We start from the raw sequence: 15,466 nt of genomic DNA on the forward strand, positions 1-15,466 counted from the left end.
CGGTGTGATATCTGATGATCCTACCTCGTACACGTACAGTGTGATATCTGATGATCCTACCTCGTACACGTACAGTGTGATATCTGATGATCCTACCTCGTACACGTACAGTGTGATATCTGATGATCGCAACTCGTACAGGTATAGTGTGATATCTGATGATCCTAACTCGTACAGGTACAGTGTGATATCTGATGATCCTAACTCGTACACGTACAGTGTGATATCTGATGATCCTAACTCGTACAGGTATAGTGTGATATCTGATGATCCTAACTCGTACAGGTACAGTGTGATATCTGATGATCCTAACTCGTACAGGTACAGTGTGATATCTGATGATCCTAACTCGTACAGGTACAGTGTGATATCTGATGATCCTACCTCGTACACGTACAGTGTGATATCTGATGATCCTAACTCGTACACGTACAGTGTGATATCTGATGATCCTACCTCGTACACGTACAGTGGGATATCTGATGATCCTAACTCGTACAGGTACAGTGTGATATATGATGATCCAACGAAAACGTACAGTGTGATATCTGATGATCCTAACTCGTACAGGTATAGTGTGATATCTGATGATCCTAACTCGTACAGATACAGTGTGATATCTGATGATCCAACGAACACGTACAGTGTGATATCTGATGATCATGCGTTCATGGACATTGTCCACGGTAACACATGTGGTGTCGGATGTTGTACAGATATGGTGTTACAGTTATATAGGTCAATCAATATTAAATTTGACGAGAAGCACGTTTTATCAATACTTCCCTGTGATGTATATTGTACTTGATTGTGTCCTGTCAGAGAATACGACCTGGATCAGTGGTCATGTTTCTGACTGACTTGCGATGTAAGCGCAGTGAAGACGGGTAGAGTGTCATGTGTGATGTAACACGTGTTCTCACCGTCATGTCTGTCTGCTGCGTGGGCGTTACCTGTTTGCTGTGTCGGTTCTGTTTTAGCTGTATCACGTTTGAATCTGGACGAGACAAACCCAATCAACTATTGGGTCGCCTAGGTTTCCTAGATTCCCACAGACTGCATCTACAGATATACATGTCTTATCTGATGCGATTGTAATTGCCCTTGTTGGTTCATTATCCCAGGGGCGGTGGGGTAGCCTAGTGGTTAAAGCGTTCGCTCGTCACGCCGAAGACCCGGGTTCGATTCCCCACATGGGTACAATGTGTGAAGCCCATTTCTGGTGTCCCCCCGCCGTGATATAGCTGGAATATTGTTAAAAGTTGTGTCAAACTTAACTCACTCACTCATTATTCCAGCTGTTTCAGGGTTGTCTGCAATTGGGATATGATGGCATGCCTATGAACTAAGTCAGCGAGTCTCACCACCAAATCTATCCCATTAGTCGCCTCTAAGAACAAACATGGGTTGATGAAGACCAATTCTTACCCGGATCTTATAGGGTATGACAATGGTACTTGGTGATCACTGCAATAAGAGCGTCACCACATGTGAAACAGTTGATACACTGTGTGAAGAAACCATGTGTATGCCACATGTTCAACAGATATTTTAACAATACAGCAAATGGCTTTCCAAAGCATACATAAAGCTCAAGGTGACTAACAAATTAAAAATACTTATATCGTGATGTAATTCTCGCGTATTTGTCACAAACAGTAATCGTTTATGCGCAGTATGGCGATATATTGACCAACAGACTGGCCTAATTAATACAGCTTATAAAATACTTCTAATATTCAAAATCCGCATCGGAGGCCTTGGTCACAACAGCTGGCGGACCTTGTCTATCTAGATTTGCCGCTACAACCTGCGTCCAGCGGAACACTGACACCCGTGCTGGCGACATGTGCAGGCTATCTTGATCAGCTGACTATAAACATCACTGCTTCGTGATTGGCGCTACCACATAAAACCATTAGCAACGGTAATAGAGCTTCTTCGGTAGAGTGCACGTCCATAATCTCTTAAAGGGCCTTATGTGGAAGTTGCTCTCAGAGATGTGACTACCGGTATTTGCAGACTTCAGCAATGTTGCGGCGATCGTTACTACGTCCAGCAGTGACAGCACGTGAGCTCACGAATTGTCCCCCGTCCTCGTCCTCAGAAATTAACCGTTGACATACGAAGAAATCCTCGATCGATAATGTACCTGGAGCCGAAGATGCGGTACTACTTTCTCCGTTCTTGTCAACCAATCAAATCGCTTGTCTCTCATCGGCACGTCGCTTCGAACATTGGGTCACATCAGGACGGTGCCAGGGAGTAGCCACAACATAGATAAAATTGACTTTGGCTAATTTTTTTTAGAAAACTTCCAAATATTGTTGTTTGTACTCGCCCGCTGTGCTACCATTGTTCTATAACGATGATGGTGTGATTGGTGAGTGTGCGGTTCTTTCTTCAGTCAAGTGACGTCTCCCCTATGGGACTTGGACATAGTCGCTTTGCCAGACAGCCGAGGGATTGTATTGTGACATGTTTGTAGAACGCACAGGAGACAGTTACATGATGTACCGCAGTGGATATTTACTTTGTTGAGGGGAGACACAGTACCAGCCCAATGTACGACGCCTCGGACGAAGGGGAGGAGGACCCCCCGTGTTTCGAGGAGTATGACGAAGGTGAGGTTGAGACAGGTAGATAGATATCGATAGACAATTCAAGATAATTTATTTATGTTAAGTATCATGTGGGGGAAGTTTCTTGGCGATGCGCGACACTGCAGATTAATTACTTGCATTTCATTTCCAAGTTCCTTCACACAAGGTGTCTCTCACAAGTGTGACCGGCAGGTAGGCATGTAGATTTCAGTAATTGCTACACCTGGTGAAAGTGACAAGAGCAATGTCTTCTCCAGGGAAAGGAGTGACGTCAGGCTCTTGCCTCGCTTCATAAACTATTCGTACGTAAATAAAGACTTCGCGTGTTTATTTCATTCAGTGTGCACTCAATTTCATTGCACGGTGATCTTAACAATTTGTGCAAGGCAGTCCATTACGTGTCGATTGCTGTCGCCGCGCCTGGATAATTAACATACCTTGTAAATGTCATGTAGAAAACATCTTGCGTGAGTCGCAAGGAAGATTTGTTTCGATTATCACCAATAACTGTCTTTGTTCATTTCCACCGGAATCTCTTTCTCTTTCTATCAAGCAGACATGTGCAATTTATGTCCTAACAACAAACGATTGAAATGTTCTGATCGTACCAGTCGCTTCCCATATGTTGAAACAACATGTTAGACATTGCAGGGGGGCCAGCTGTTTCGTTATTGATTCGGGACTAAATCCCACATAGTATTTCACATATTTCGTGCAGTGTCTCTGCGTCAACTACCCCGTTTGACAGGTATCAATTAAGAGTGAAATAGGCAAACTAGGAGAATAATCTATACGTGTGCCTGTCATGTCGATTTCAGTAATAGCTTAACAGTGAGCGACGTTTTGCATTACCAGGCTGGGGGAAATTAACTGCTTCGCCATTAGATGTGGGATGAAATGCATTACACTTTCACAACACCAACATCCCCCATCTGCTCAACCCTCCCCATCCCCCTCATTCGGACAGCATGGCGAAGATCAGGCTCCGTAAATCTTCACTACCAGAAGGGCGTGCGTCTACTGCAGATGTTGTTTACAGTATAAGATTTGGTTGTGATTAAAGAACACCTTTCCCGCCTCTCAACAACAGCAAGTGTCACACATACAGCGCCTACACGTGTGAAGTGTTTGCTGGTGGAAGGAATACACATGACGATCTGCAATACCAGCTTGCAGTAGAGTCAATACATTATGTTTCCACTATGACTACTCTTGAGTATAAAATGTAACATACGGGGTGCCATCGCCTCTAAATGAGACAGTGTGTCAGGATAGGCAAGTCATCTACAGTCATCGCCACATGTTTTATGTTTTATGCCCTGGTAGATCCACGCCAAGTACTATCTAATGCATCACTATTCGATTTAAAAAGGCTTCTTATTAGGCGCTACTGTTTCATATACTCGTTGTTCATCTTCTCGTGTCGAGAGTTTTATGTACAGAGGATGACACGGATGAGCGACTGCATTCAAATCATATGTTTTTTTCATGTTTGAATGGTAGTGCATTTATGTTTCTATTTATGTGATCATTGTATATTAATGATGTTATTTGATAATGGTGTGTTTATTTGTTGATCAATTGAATTCCATGTTGTAATCGTATCACTGATATCACGTAATATCAAGTTTCCTAGTTGAGCCCAGTGACAATCCAATTTGGTGCCCGCCAACTAGATTACGACTGTCACTCATGTTAACTTTCCATGTCAATTTCAAAGTCTCTAAAGAAATCTCAAACTAAGATTGACGTGAATCGCTCTAACATATCTAGTGACCTTTCCTGAAGTCAGCAGAAACCGAAGCGCCAACATTTCGTTTAACCAAATTTTACATCCATCAGTAAGTTTAGAAGTGACGACATTCCTTCTCTAATCTATAACGCACAGTGGGCTGTACCGTCTTCCCTCATCATGGCGGCTGCACGTCACACGTGGCTATGGATGGTAATTAATTGCACTAATCTATTTCTCTAATTATCTATAACTGGTGTAATTATGGTCATTCCCACTCGCTGCTAGTGGACAACTGCTCACAATGCTGACATTAGATCTCAAGTAGTATCATTTACATGCCAGGCATGCGGGGTCACAATGCCCAGGAAGGTCAAGGACACGGCGACGTTTCAAGATTGTAAATCTCCAATGAACTTTTGTACTTTATTCAGCGAGAAATAGGTTTCTCAATTCATCTTCTGCCGACAATTTACATCATATTGTTAACGGTATGATAATCAATTAACTTACTTACAATCAACTAGGTATTTATATAAGTATGATTCACAATGTAAACACTGTCTCTCTTGAATATAGTTTACGATGTAGATATAATACTCCCTCTGTGACATACAATTCACAGTGTAGGCACTGTCTCTCAGATATATCATTCTCAATGTAGGCACTGTCTCTCAGATATATCATTCCCAATGTAGGCACTGTCTCGCAGATATATTTTTCTCAGTGAAAATACTGCCTCGTATATCTTTCACATTGATGATAACTTCATAATATATCATTCACAATGTAAATGCTTTTCCTACCTTCTGATGGTAGTGTAGACCTGCCAGTAAGACACACCACCTCAACTCCTACCTTCTGATGGTAGTGTAGACTGCCAGTAAGACACACCACCTCAACTCCTACCTTCTGATGGTAGTGTAGACTGCCAGTAAGACACACCACCTCAACCCCTACCTTCTGAGGGTAGTGTAGACTGCCAGTAAGACACACCACCTCAACCCCTACCTTCTGAGGGTAGTGTAAACTTGCCAGTAAGACACACCACCTCAACTCCTACCTTCTGATGGTAGTGTAGACTGCCAGTAAGACACACCACCTCAACCCCTACCTTCTGATGGTAGTGTAGACTTGCCAGTAAGACACACCACCTCACCTCCTACCTTCTGAGGGTAGTGTAGTGTAGACTTGCCCCTACCTTCTAAGACACACCAACTCACCACCCCCCTACCTTCTGAGGGTAGTGTAGACTTGCCAGTAAGACACACCACCTCAACCCCTACCTTCTGATGGTAGTGTAGACTTGCCAGTAAGACACACCACCTCACCCCCACCTCAGTGTAGACTTGCCAGTAAGACACACCACCTCAACCCTACCTTCTGAGGGTAGTGTAGACCTTGCCAGTAAGACACACCACCTCAACCCCTACCTTCTGAGGGTAGTGTGTAGCCTGCCAGTAAGACACACCACCTCAACCCCTACCTTCTGAGGGTAGTGTAGACTGCCAGTAAGACACACCACCTCAACTCCTACCTTCTGATGGTAGTGTAGACTGCCAGTAAGACACACCACCTCAACCCCTACCTTCTGATGGTAGTGTAGACTTGCCAGTAAGACACACCACCTCACCTCCTACCTTCTGATGGTAGTGTAGACTTGCCAGTAAGACACACCACCTCAACCTCAACTCCCTACCTTCTGATGGTAGTGTAGACTGCCAGTAAGACACACCACCTCAACCCCTACCTTCTGATGGATGGATAGTGTAGACTTGCCAGTAAGACACACCACCTCAACTCCTGCCTTCTGATGGTAGTGTAGACTGTCAGTAAGACACACCACCTCAACCCCTACCTTCTGAGGGTAGTGTAGACTTGCCAGTAAGACACACCACCTCAACTCCTGCCTTCTGATGGTAGTGTAGACTGCCAGTAAGACACACCACCTCACCCCCTACCTTCTGATGGTAGTGTAGACTTGCCAGTAAGACACACCACCTCACCTCCTACCTTCTGATGGTAGTGTAGACTTGCCAGTAAGACACACCACCTCAACCCCTACCTTCTGAGGGTAGTGTAGACTTGCCAGTAAGACATTTATTTGTCTCAGGCTGAAGACATTGTTTCTCTCCCATCTCTGTATCTGTGATATTTTATTACTAGATATGCAGCATTAAAGGACATCGTGAGAGTCCAATATTTTGACCTGCCACTCAGCGTGATGTTTTGTTCTGAGTGAGTAACATTTTGTACCATGTTATTGTCTATTCACGATCCGCCGTATAGTCAGACTGTCAAATCCATTGACGAACCAGTAGATCGTGCCTGCAGTATAAATACATTCGAACGTGAACTTTAGGGACTGATCATATGTCAAACAGCATTGATTATTTTATACCTGACGTCAGTAGTGAAATATTTAGTTCTTTGTAGAATATAATGTAGCCTAACAATAGGTAAATGCCAGAGCATGTATGCATATGTTGTCTACTGTGGCTACAGAGCATGTTCTGTTGACACACAACACTGAGTGGGTAGCAGGAGCTCTGGTGATGGGGAGAAGATGATGCTGGTTGTGTGGGTTCAGAGCGGCCAGCACATTCTCGGACCGGAAAATATTCTGATTGCCTAAAGTTTCATGTCACTGCAGGGTGTATCTGTAAAGAGTTATGCCATGTGGAGTCTTACACAACCCGCAGCCGTGAACACTCGTGAACACTCACACATACGCTACCACATACATATATACTAACACTCACATATATACTAACACACACATAGACTAACACACACATAAACTAACACACACATATATACTAACACACACACGCTAAGACACACATACAGTAGCGCCGAATTCACACACACATTCACTATCACACACATACATTACCACACACACACACATGCACTAAATTAACGCACACACATACACTAACACACATATACAGTAACACTGAATTAACACACATACATATACACTAACACACACATATACTAACACACACACTAACACACACATACACTAACATACACACACTAACAAACACACATACAGTAACACCGAAACCGAATTATCTCACGCACTCTCTCTCTCTCTCTCTCTCTCTCTCTCTCTCTCTCTCTCTCACACACACACACACACACACACACACACTGACATTAACACTAAGAAACACACGAACACTATCCCAATAACACACCTGCAATATTAGATGGCTCGCTGACTTGGTTGACACATGTCATCGTATCCCAAATGAGTAGATTTGATACTTATGCTGTTGATCACTGGATTGTCAGTTCCAGATTCAATTATTTACACACAAACCGCAATATAGCTGGAATATTGCTGAGTGCGGCGTAAAACTAAACCCACTCACAGTATTCGATAGCACTCCAACTGCCTGATCTGTCGTCCTCAGTCTATGAAAGTTATTTTATCATAAATACGACGTCTCACATCACCGTCAACAAATAAACAAATTGCCGCACACAGACAACATTTATATGTCCTCCGACACATCAGTGACGGAAAATAATATATATCAGACTTTTATATTTCTTTTTTTTAAAATACATATTTGTAACGCTGACCACAAGGTACGACAACTCCCGTAATACGTGATATTGTAACGAAGCCAGGGTGTCCTTGAGTGGTCAGATCAACACCAGTCCATCTAAGTGTATATGGACTATGACAGTCGTCGCCCTCAAAGATCAATATATAGAACGTGACTCTCTCTCGGTCTTAGATATGGGTCTTTCTGACAGTTATTCAAGATAAGGACATTTCATCGATTAGGCTGTTTAATTGATTCCATAAACCCGTACCTGTATCAACCCATACTAGAACGCCGCGTCATCACGCAGAACATCACAAGCTCTTATTGGTCAATTGGCGTACGGATGTTGAGTCCAACTTTGTGTAGACAGTAGGGTCTGATCCCACTCTACTTCAACTTTCTGATTGTTATCAAAGAGATCATATGACGGCCCACCAATGAGATAATAGTTGGGGTGGAACCCACTCCACATCCTCATCAGGACTCCCACCAATGAGATTCTAGTTGGGGTGGAACCCACTCCACATCCACATCAGGACTCCCACCAATGAGACACCAGTTGGGGTCGAACCCACTCCACACCCACATCAGGACTCCCTCCAATGAGATACTAGTTGGGGTCGAACCCACTCCACATCCACATCAAGAATCCCACCAATGAGATACTAGTTGGGGTCGAACCCACTCCACATCCACATCAGGACTCCCACCAATGAGATACTAGTTGGGGTCGAACCCACTCCACATCCACATCAGGACTCCCACCAATGAGATACTAGTTCAGGACTCCCACCAATGAGGATGTCGAACCCACTCCACACCCATTAGGATCAGGACTCCACATCCTCTCAATGAGATACTAGTTGGGGTCGAACCCACTCCACATCCACATCAGGACTCCCACCAATGAGATGCCAGTTGGGGTCGAACCCACTCCACACCCACAAATTCATTCTGCAGCCTGTAATAAGGACACATTTGAAAATGAGCATTTTAGACAAACATATGTCACAAAAAAGTCAGATTCCTGAAATTGACGCTAATGATTCCAAGTCGTACTTCAAGATTTGGAATCATGGAGAAAACCTCTTGTCTATCAATACTCCGCGTGGACTTCCGGCCACCTCGCATCGGGTCGTGTTCATATTCTCTTTAGAGTCTCAGAAATAACATTTGTCCGTTAATAATTAATCAACAGTTGTGGATAATATTATGTTGGTGCAAATCCACTGCCCCAAATTAAAATCGATTTTCCATTCCTTATGATGCTTTTTACAAACATAATATTGTGTATTTCGCACGTTTCGAGAAGAAATCATTAACTGTTATTGTTCCATCTCAAGTAATCGATATCATAAAACTATTTGGAAGTTTCTTTATTAAGGATTTCGTTAGCAATCATCTTGAGGCAAAGGTGGAATGATTAAATCGTATTGTTGGTTGGGATCAACATTTTGAGAAATATAGCTGTTTGTTCATGATTATCATCCATTGCCTCTAACATCTACACTGTCACGTCTACACTGTCCCACATGGTCACAGTCACGTCTAAACTAGATGGCACAGGTACATTGTCATGTGGATTCTTTATGACACAGCTAGACTGTCACGTGGATTCTTTATGACACAGCTACACTGTCTATTGTTCACTACATGACACAGCTAAACTATCATGTTGATTCTACATGACACAGCTACACTTTCACGTGGACTCTACATGACACAGTTACATTATCATGTAATTCATCGGTCGACAATTTTCAAGGAAATGGGCCAAGGAAACATAACTGTCTAACCTTTAGTTATTCTTGACACTATTTGAATCAGCATCAACGATTGGACAGCGAGCTTCAGTCGTGTTTCCAGTAGTATTCACATATTGCTTCCAGAGCGCCAATTGCTGCAGCTCCTTCCAGCAATATTCTGTTGCAGTATCAAGAGGAGCAGGACAAAGGTCTTCAAGTAGACACACTGGAGAATATTTGCACAAATGCCAACATAAAATTGACATAATGTGTGTACTTTGATCTGTTATTGATGAATATTTTGGGGGGACACTCAGGGGGCTCTCCACTTCTCGAACAAAGCTAACAGTCGTGCCTCTGCAGCTTCTATGCCTCGGTGGTGTTGAGGGACGTCCCGGAGCGGCGTTCACGAGTAGACGTACATGGAGGGATGTTGACTCAAGGCCTATAAGCATGCAAATGTGACAGGAATGTGTGTTGATTAGGAAACGAAACAGTTAGATTGCCTGCATGAATGGATGAACAAGCGTTTGCGTGTGTCCAATAATTAAGCCTCAGAAAAGAATGGATGGAAACGTTTTGGGTTTTTTTCTGTTCTTGAAGCACAAAGGCGTGCTTGACCCTATCACAACAATGGTTCCCCTAAGGTACGCGGTCAGTAAACACCGCACATGCCACGTTGCTTTCCGTCCATGGATGTAGCGTTATTACCCATGGTACAACAACAGACTGCAGATCATTAAAACATGCGTTTCACAGTTTCTGACAGAAGTGATGAAGATGTTTTTAAAGTAGCCAATTGCCGTCTTGGATGCAACTGGGATGGAAACTGTCAATGGCTGTCACACTCACTGCCCGTTGATCTATTTCACTTGACCCACATTCACAAAACATTGCAGGAAAACATCAATATATCATTCCAACATGGTGTCACTTTGTTGAATTGACATATTATTCACCGTCATATTAAAGGAATTTCCTTTGTGTCTCCTATGCGTGTGTTATTGGCTAAAATATTGAACAGAACGGCTTATTCTTTAAGGAGTACCTACTTCATGTCGATGAAGGAACTTTCTGCATTGGCGTCGGCGAGGCATGAATATGTATGGACTTTAAAACGGAATGACATTATAGAAACTTCATCTCTCAATTTATAGTACCGTAATCTCTCCTCTCTTAGTAACAAATAAATGTACCGTCTCTCCTCCAAACGTCCGAGATAGCCTCCATGTTTCCTCTGAACTCATACCCAGTATACGACCCCTCTTTATATAGTTACCAGTATCCAGGATGCCCTTTTCTCGTTATCACGTGTCGTGGCCATACCTTGTACACCCAAAGTGTAGAGTCTCCAGTTGTCTCGGTACAACTTGAGGCGAAACTATTCAATTTGTTCTGTGAAGAGGAGATTCAATATCTTAGTCCGACATCTGTGAATATCTGGGAAAGAAGATTAATTTCTCATTAGCCGGACGGCAGTGTCACCCAGTAGCCAGTCGTCAGTCTTGGCCTACGTTGAGTCTGTGTGAGATCTGTACCAATCACGTGTGATCAAAAGATCAGTCTGTGTGAGATCTGTACCAGTGACGTGTGATCACCAGATCAGTCCGTGTGAGATCTGTACCAATGACGTGTGATCACCAGATCAGTCTGTGTGAGATCTGTACCAGTGACGTGTGATCACCAGATCAGTCCGTGTGAGATCTGTACCAGTGACGTGTGATCAAAAGATCAGTCTGTGTGAGATCTGTACCAGTGACGTGTGATCACCAGATCAGTCTGTGTGAGATCTGTACCAGTGACGTGTGATCACCAGATCAGTCTGTGTGAGATCTGTACCAGTGACGTGTGATCACCAGATCAGTCTGTGTGAGATCTGTACCAGTGACGTGTGATCACCAGATCAGTCTGTGTGAGATCTCTACCAGTGACGTGTGATCACCAGATCAGTCTGTGTGAGATCTGTACCAGTGACGTGTGATCACCAGATCAGTCCGTGCGAGATCTGTACCAGTGACGTGTGATCACCAGATCAGTCCGTGTGAGATCTGTACCAGTGACGTGTGATCACCAGATCAGTCTGTGTGAGACCTTTACCAGTGACGTGTGATCACCAGATCAGTCTGTGTGAGATCTGTACCAGTGACGTGCGATCACCAGATCAGTGAGATTTGTACGGAGATTGAATGTTGTTTTTCTATCAGTATTTACTTTACGATAAAGAACATATGTTTGAGTATGCAATCACCAGATGATGTGGTTAAAATGTTCCTTTTAAGCACAGGTGCTGCTTTCTAACTGTTGATGTCACATGACACGCAGTCTGCGTAAACACCGGGCCGGATTGTCTCCCTTGCAGGTCACGTATACTGAAAGATGTAGTCCTTCATTCGTCCTTACGTCCGTACTTTCTCATGTCTTATATGTTTTAAGTCTCCCCTGCAACCACAAGTTGTTTATGAATCTGCAGTTTGGCAATGAGAAAGCAGTCACAATAACGCAGTCCGACTATAAACTCGGCCAAAACCGCTGCCATATTGAAAATATATTTTTGTTCTAGTTTCACCGCATTTTGGCATCCCTAAAGCTGTAGGCACGCGCAGGCTGGAATAAGTTGCGTGTTGAACAACAGGGGAATTTCTATGGATATACAACTTCGTTATTATTCATGTGATCATGTTTAGCCATAGACCTTCCCCGTTGTTCATCACACCAACTTCTAAATGCCCCTCAAAGAGGTTATTTGCGTATTGTCATAGCAAGGGTGCTTCTAACAGATCCTCACAAACACACACACACACACACAAACACACACACACACACACACACACCGTCTTTCTGATTGCAGTACAGTACTTAGCTTGTTGTTTATGGTGTTTTGGTTTGTTGTTTTTTCTCCTCCTGTTTTTCTTTTTTTTTTTTTTTTTGTATGGAACATGTATGTGTAGGATGATGTAGGCCCAACAACGAACAGCACATTCAAGCATTTATGTACTTATGGCAACTTTGCCTTTACTCTTCCGCTGTTCTGGGTACACTGTAACGCTGGCTACTTACGCCCCTTCAAAACTTTAAAAGACCTCTCTGATTATGCATAATTATCTGGAAAAGTCCAATGACCTACAGGTTTCCATGGTTGTACATTACAGCAGTGTCCCATTTCAGATAATCACGTGTGTCAGCTCATCTATCGAATAACATTAATCAATTTATGGCGGCTGGAAAACGTTGTTTTCTTACCTATACCCTATTGACAAACATATTGTGAAAAAAATATTGAAACAGGGCCAATTTTATTCGCAGGTATTCTGTTACGATTAAGAAGTTCTTTTTCTTTATCTGATGCCTGTTTGGATCATTAGTATTAACGTGTTTCACTGTTTTGTTCACGAGGCGTTTGCAGTGGTGAAGATAATTGGTTATTGTTTCGTGATTACGAGGAAACTGGTTGTACAGCCTGGTTTCCTTGCATGTGTACAACAGCCAGCGGTGTATGGTCGTCCTTGTGAAGACAATTCTGAACTGGCGGAAGAAACAACGATGTTCTTCGTGGTACACTGAGAAAACTTTAAATCAATTCTGTTTTAATAAAAAGCCTTTGTGACATTCCGTAATAGAATCAGTGTGGTTCAGCAAAAAGCCTCAAGAAATCCAGTACCGAAATAACAGTGTTAGCAAAATCCGGAAACAATTTGTAAATGCATGCATGTCAAGTGATGGAATCCATCCAGTGGCACACGGCCTTCTATTCCACGTTACAGAATCTAAATGCTGTCTGTTTGCCACTTTAGTGTTTCAGGGTCAATTTCACTCAGAACTCTCTGACAGATCTGTCATCGCCTCATAGTTATGTCAATGTGAAATGTATTACTGTCAGACTGCAAGTACCAAGTAATGCCTCGGTTACAACTTATAAATTGCATGTATATACACATAGGATTAACATGGAAACTTGTCAATACTGTATATAAGCATGGCATTTATTAAAGGATGTAAAAAAGTTATCTTATTTACAAACTTATAAAATGACATAAAACACACGACACATTACCCCATGTCAGAGATATGCTCTATGCTCCATATGAGTCCTAACAGCGAGAGTAATGTATGTATGATCCAATTATTGTCATTCTGACACATCCATAACTACAATCAACATTCCTGTTTCTCGCGTCATGCCCACGTAAACCATTCTAGAAATATTCCTATTCAAGGTAACTTCAGATATTTCAATATCGCCGAGCATCACAGCGTTAAATAGCCACGGAATGTTTATCACTAGTGGAAACGCCGAGAGAAAACGAGAAAATGGTTTTCAAACTAAATTCCATCGCGAGCAATTTGCAGTATTGATTTTACTGAGACGAGGAGAAATTGAAATCTAATCAGGCCACGATCTCACAAGACGTTTGTAAATCTATTAGTGAATTAGTTTTTCTGGGTACATTTGCGTGGCGTGCCTTGCCGGGTTCACGCCACCATGTTTCTAAGATTCTTAATGGCGTGATTTGTCAGTCTGTAAAAAAACAGGACGTTGTATTTTACATGTTTTAGAAACGAGACATGTGTGATTCTCTTATTAGGGTAAGAATAATCATTATTATCTCACATAGCTTTGATGTACGTCTTGCCTTAAGTTTCACTCTCATGTCGATCTTTCAACTTACAAATATATATCGGAAACATAATTTGGCTTATTTTCTTTATCACCTCAGTTTCATCGATCTCCACTACTGAAAAGCACCAACCTACTCGCTTGCCTATATGTTTCAAGATTTTTTCTCCTACTAGAATGTGTCTGTGAATGTTCTAGAGGTAGACCTTGAGTGGTACCTACATTCTTAGTGGGCGGGAACCATTGATTTGTGAGAACGATTTGTCGGTCTTCAGGAAGGCAGAAAGAGTGATACAAAACGGGACACAACCTTTCCTCGCTGGGTTCTAGAGCCAGTTGTTTGATGTGATCGCTATGGGTTCGACTCCGAAACGCACTTGTCCAGACCACTGAATGTGTCTGGTTTACTCGGAAAGTGCAAAGACATTGTGCGCACTCATTCCGTATTTACTGATACGTTCTGTTGTACATTTGGATTATGATGGCATTGTGTCTACCGATGGTCGCCCTGTCAAAAGAAGTATTTAAAGGACATTTTGTCGAGTATTTTGTCTAGGACAAAAGCCACCCGGACAAATGCCACCTAGGACAAATTTCATCCAAATAAAAATAAAAACCACCAACACAATATCACGTTTCCCAGATGTACTTGCATGATAATTCATTTTCATTTACACACCAAATACCAAAATGACATTCATTTTGCTTTCATTAACATCTTGTTTTCATTTTTCATTTTCAACATAATTTTACAACAAAATCAACATATTTTTCAAAGTCGACCTTTTATAACAAAAACAAATTCTATTTATATTAAACACTTTATAAAATTTACATTAAAAATTCATTAAACTCATTAATGGTAATTGTCCTCTCGGTAATGGTAAAATAACTCGGTGGCTTTTGATCGGGTGTCATTTGTCATGGTGTGTTTTGTCCGGGTGGCTCTTGTCCTGCTCCCACTTTCAGTAATTCTGGTGATGGTATTGGCTATGGTACTTGAACCTGATAAAGATATTCTTTTGTATATCAGACTGTCGTTGATGTGTTCTCAAATATAGGTTTGTCCTCTTTGGGTGAGTGCTGAAGTTGAATTTTACGCCGCTTTCAGTAATATTCCCGCTCTTTAACGGCGGAGGACGCCAGGAAATGGTTAAATGCATTGTACCCATCTCTGACATCGAACCAGAACCTTAGACGTGACG

The 15,466-nt window shown here is 42.4% G+C and overlaps 1 protein-coding gene across 1 annotated transcript in view; it reads left to right on the forward strand.

Annotated features, from left to right (window-relative positions):
- The first annotated feature begins 2,005 nt into the window (after positions 1-2,005).
- Positions 2,006-15,466, forward strand: part of LOC124291256 (voltage-dependent calcium channel type A subunit alpha-1-like) — a 299,650-nt gene continuing 286,189 nt past the window's right edge. The window contains 1 exon segment of the mRNA XM_046728197.1: positions 2,006-2,624. Within this exon segment, the coding sequence (XP_046584153.1) occupies positions 2,564-2,624 (61 nt within the window). The 5' untranslated portion in view covers positions 2,006-2,563.

The sequence above is a fragment of the Haliotis rubra genome, unplaced genomic scaffold (genome assembly GCF_003918875.1).
Source record: "Haliotis rubra isolate DU_JTF1 unplaced genomic scaffold, ASM391887v1 Scf488, whole genome shotgun sequence".
Classification (NCBI taxonomy): Eukaryota; Metazoa; Mollusca; class Gastropoda; order Lepetellida; family Haliotidae; genus Haliotis; species Haliotis rubra.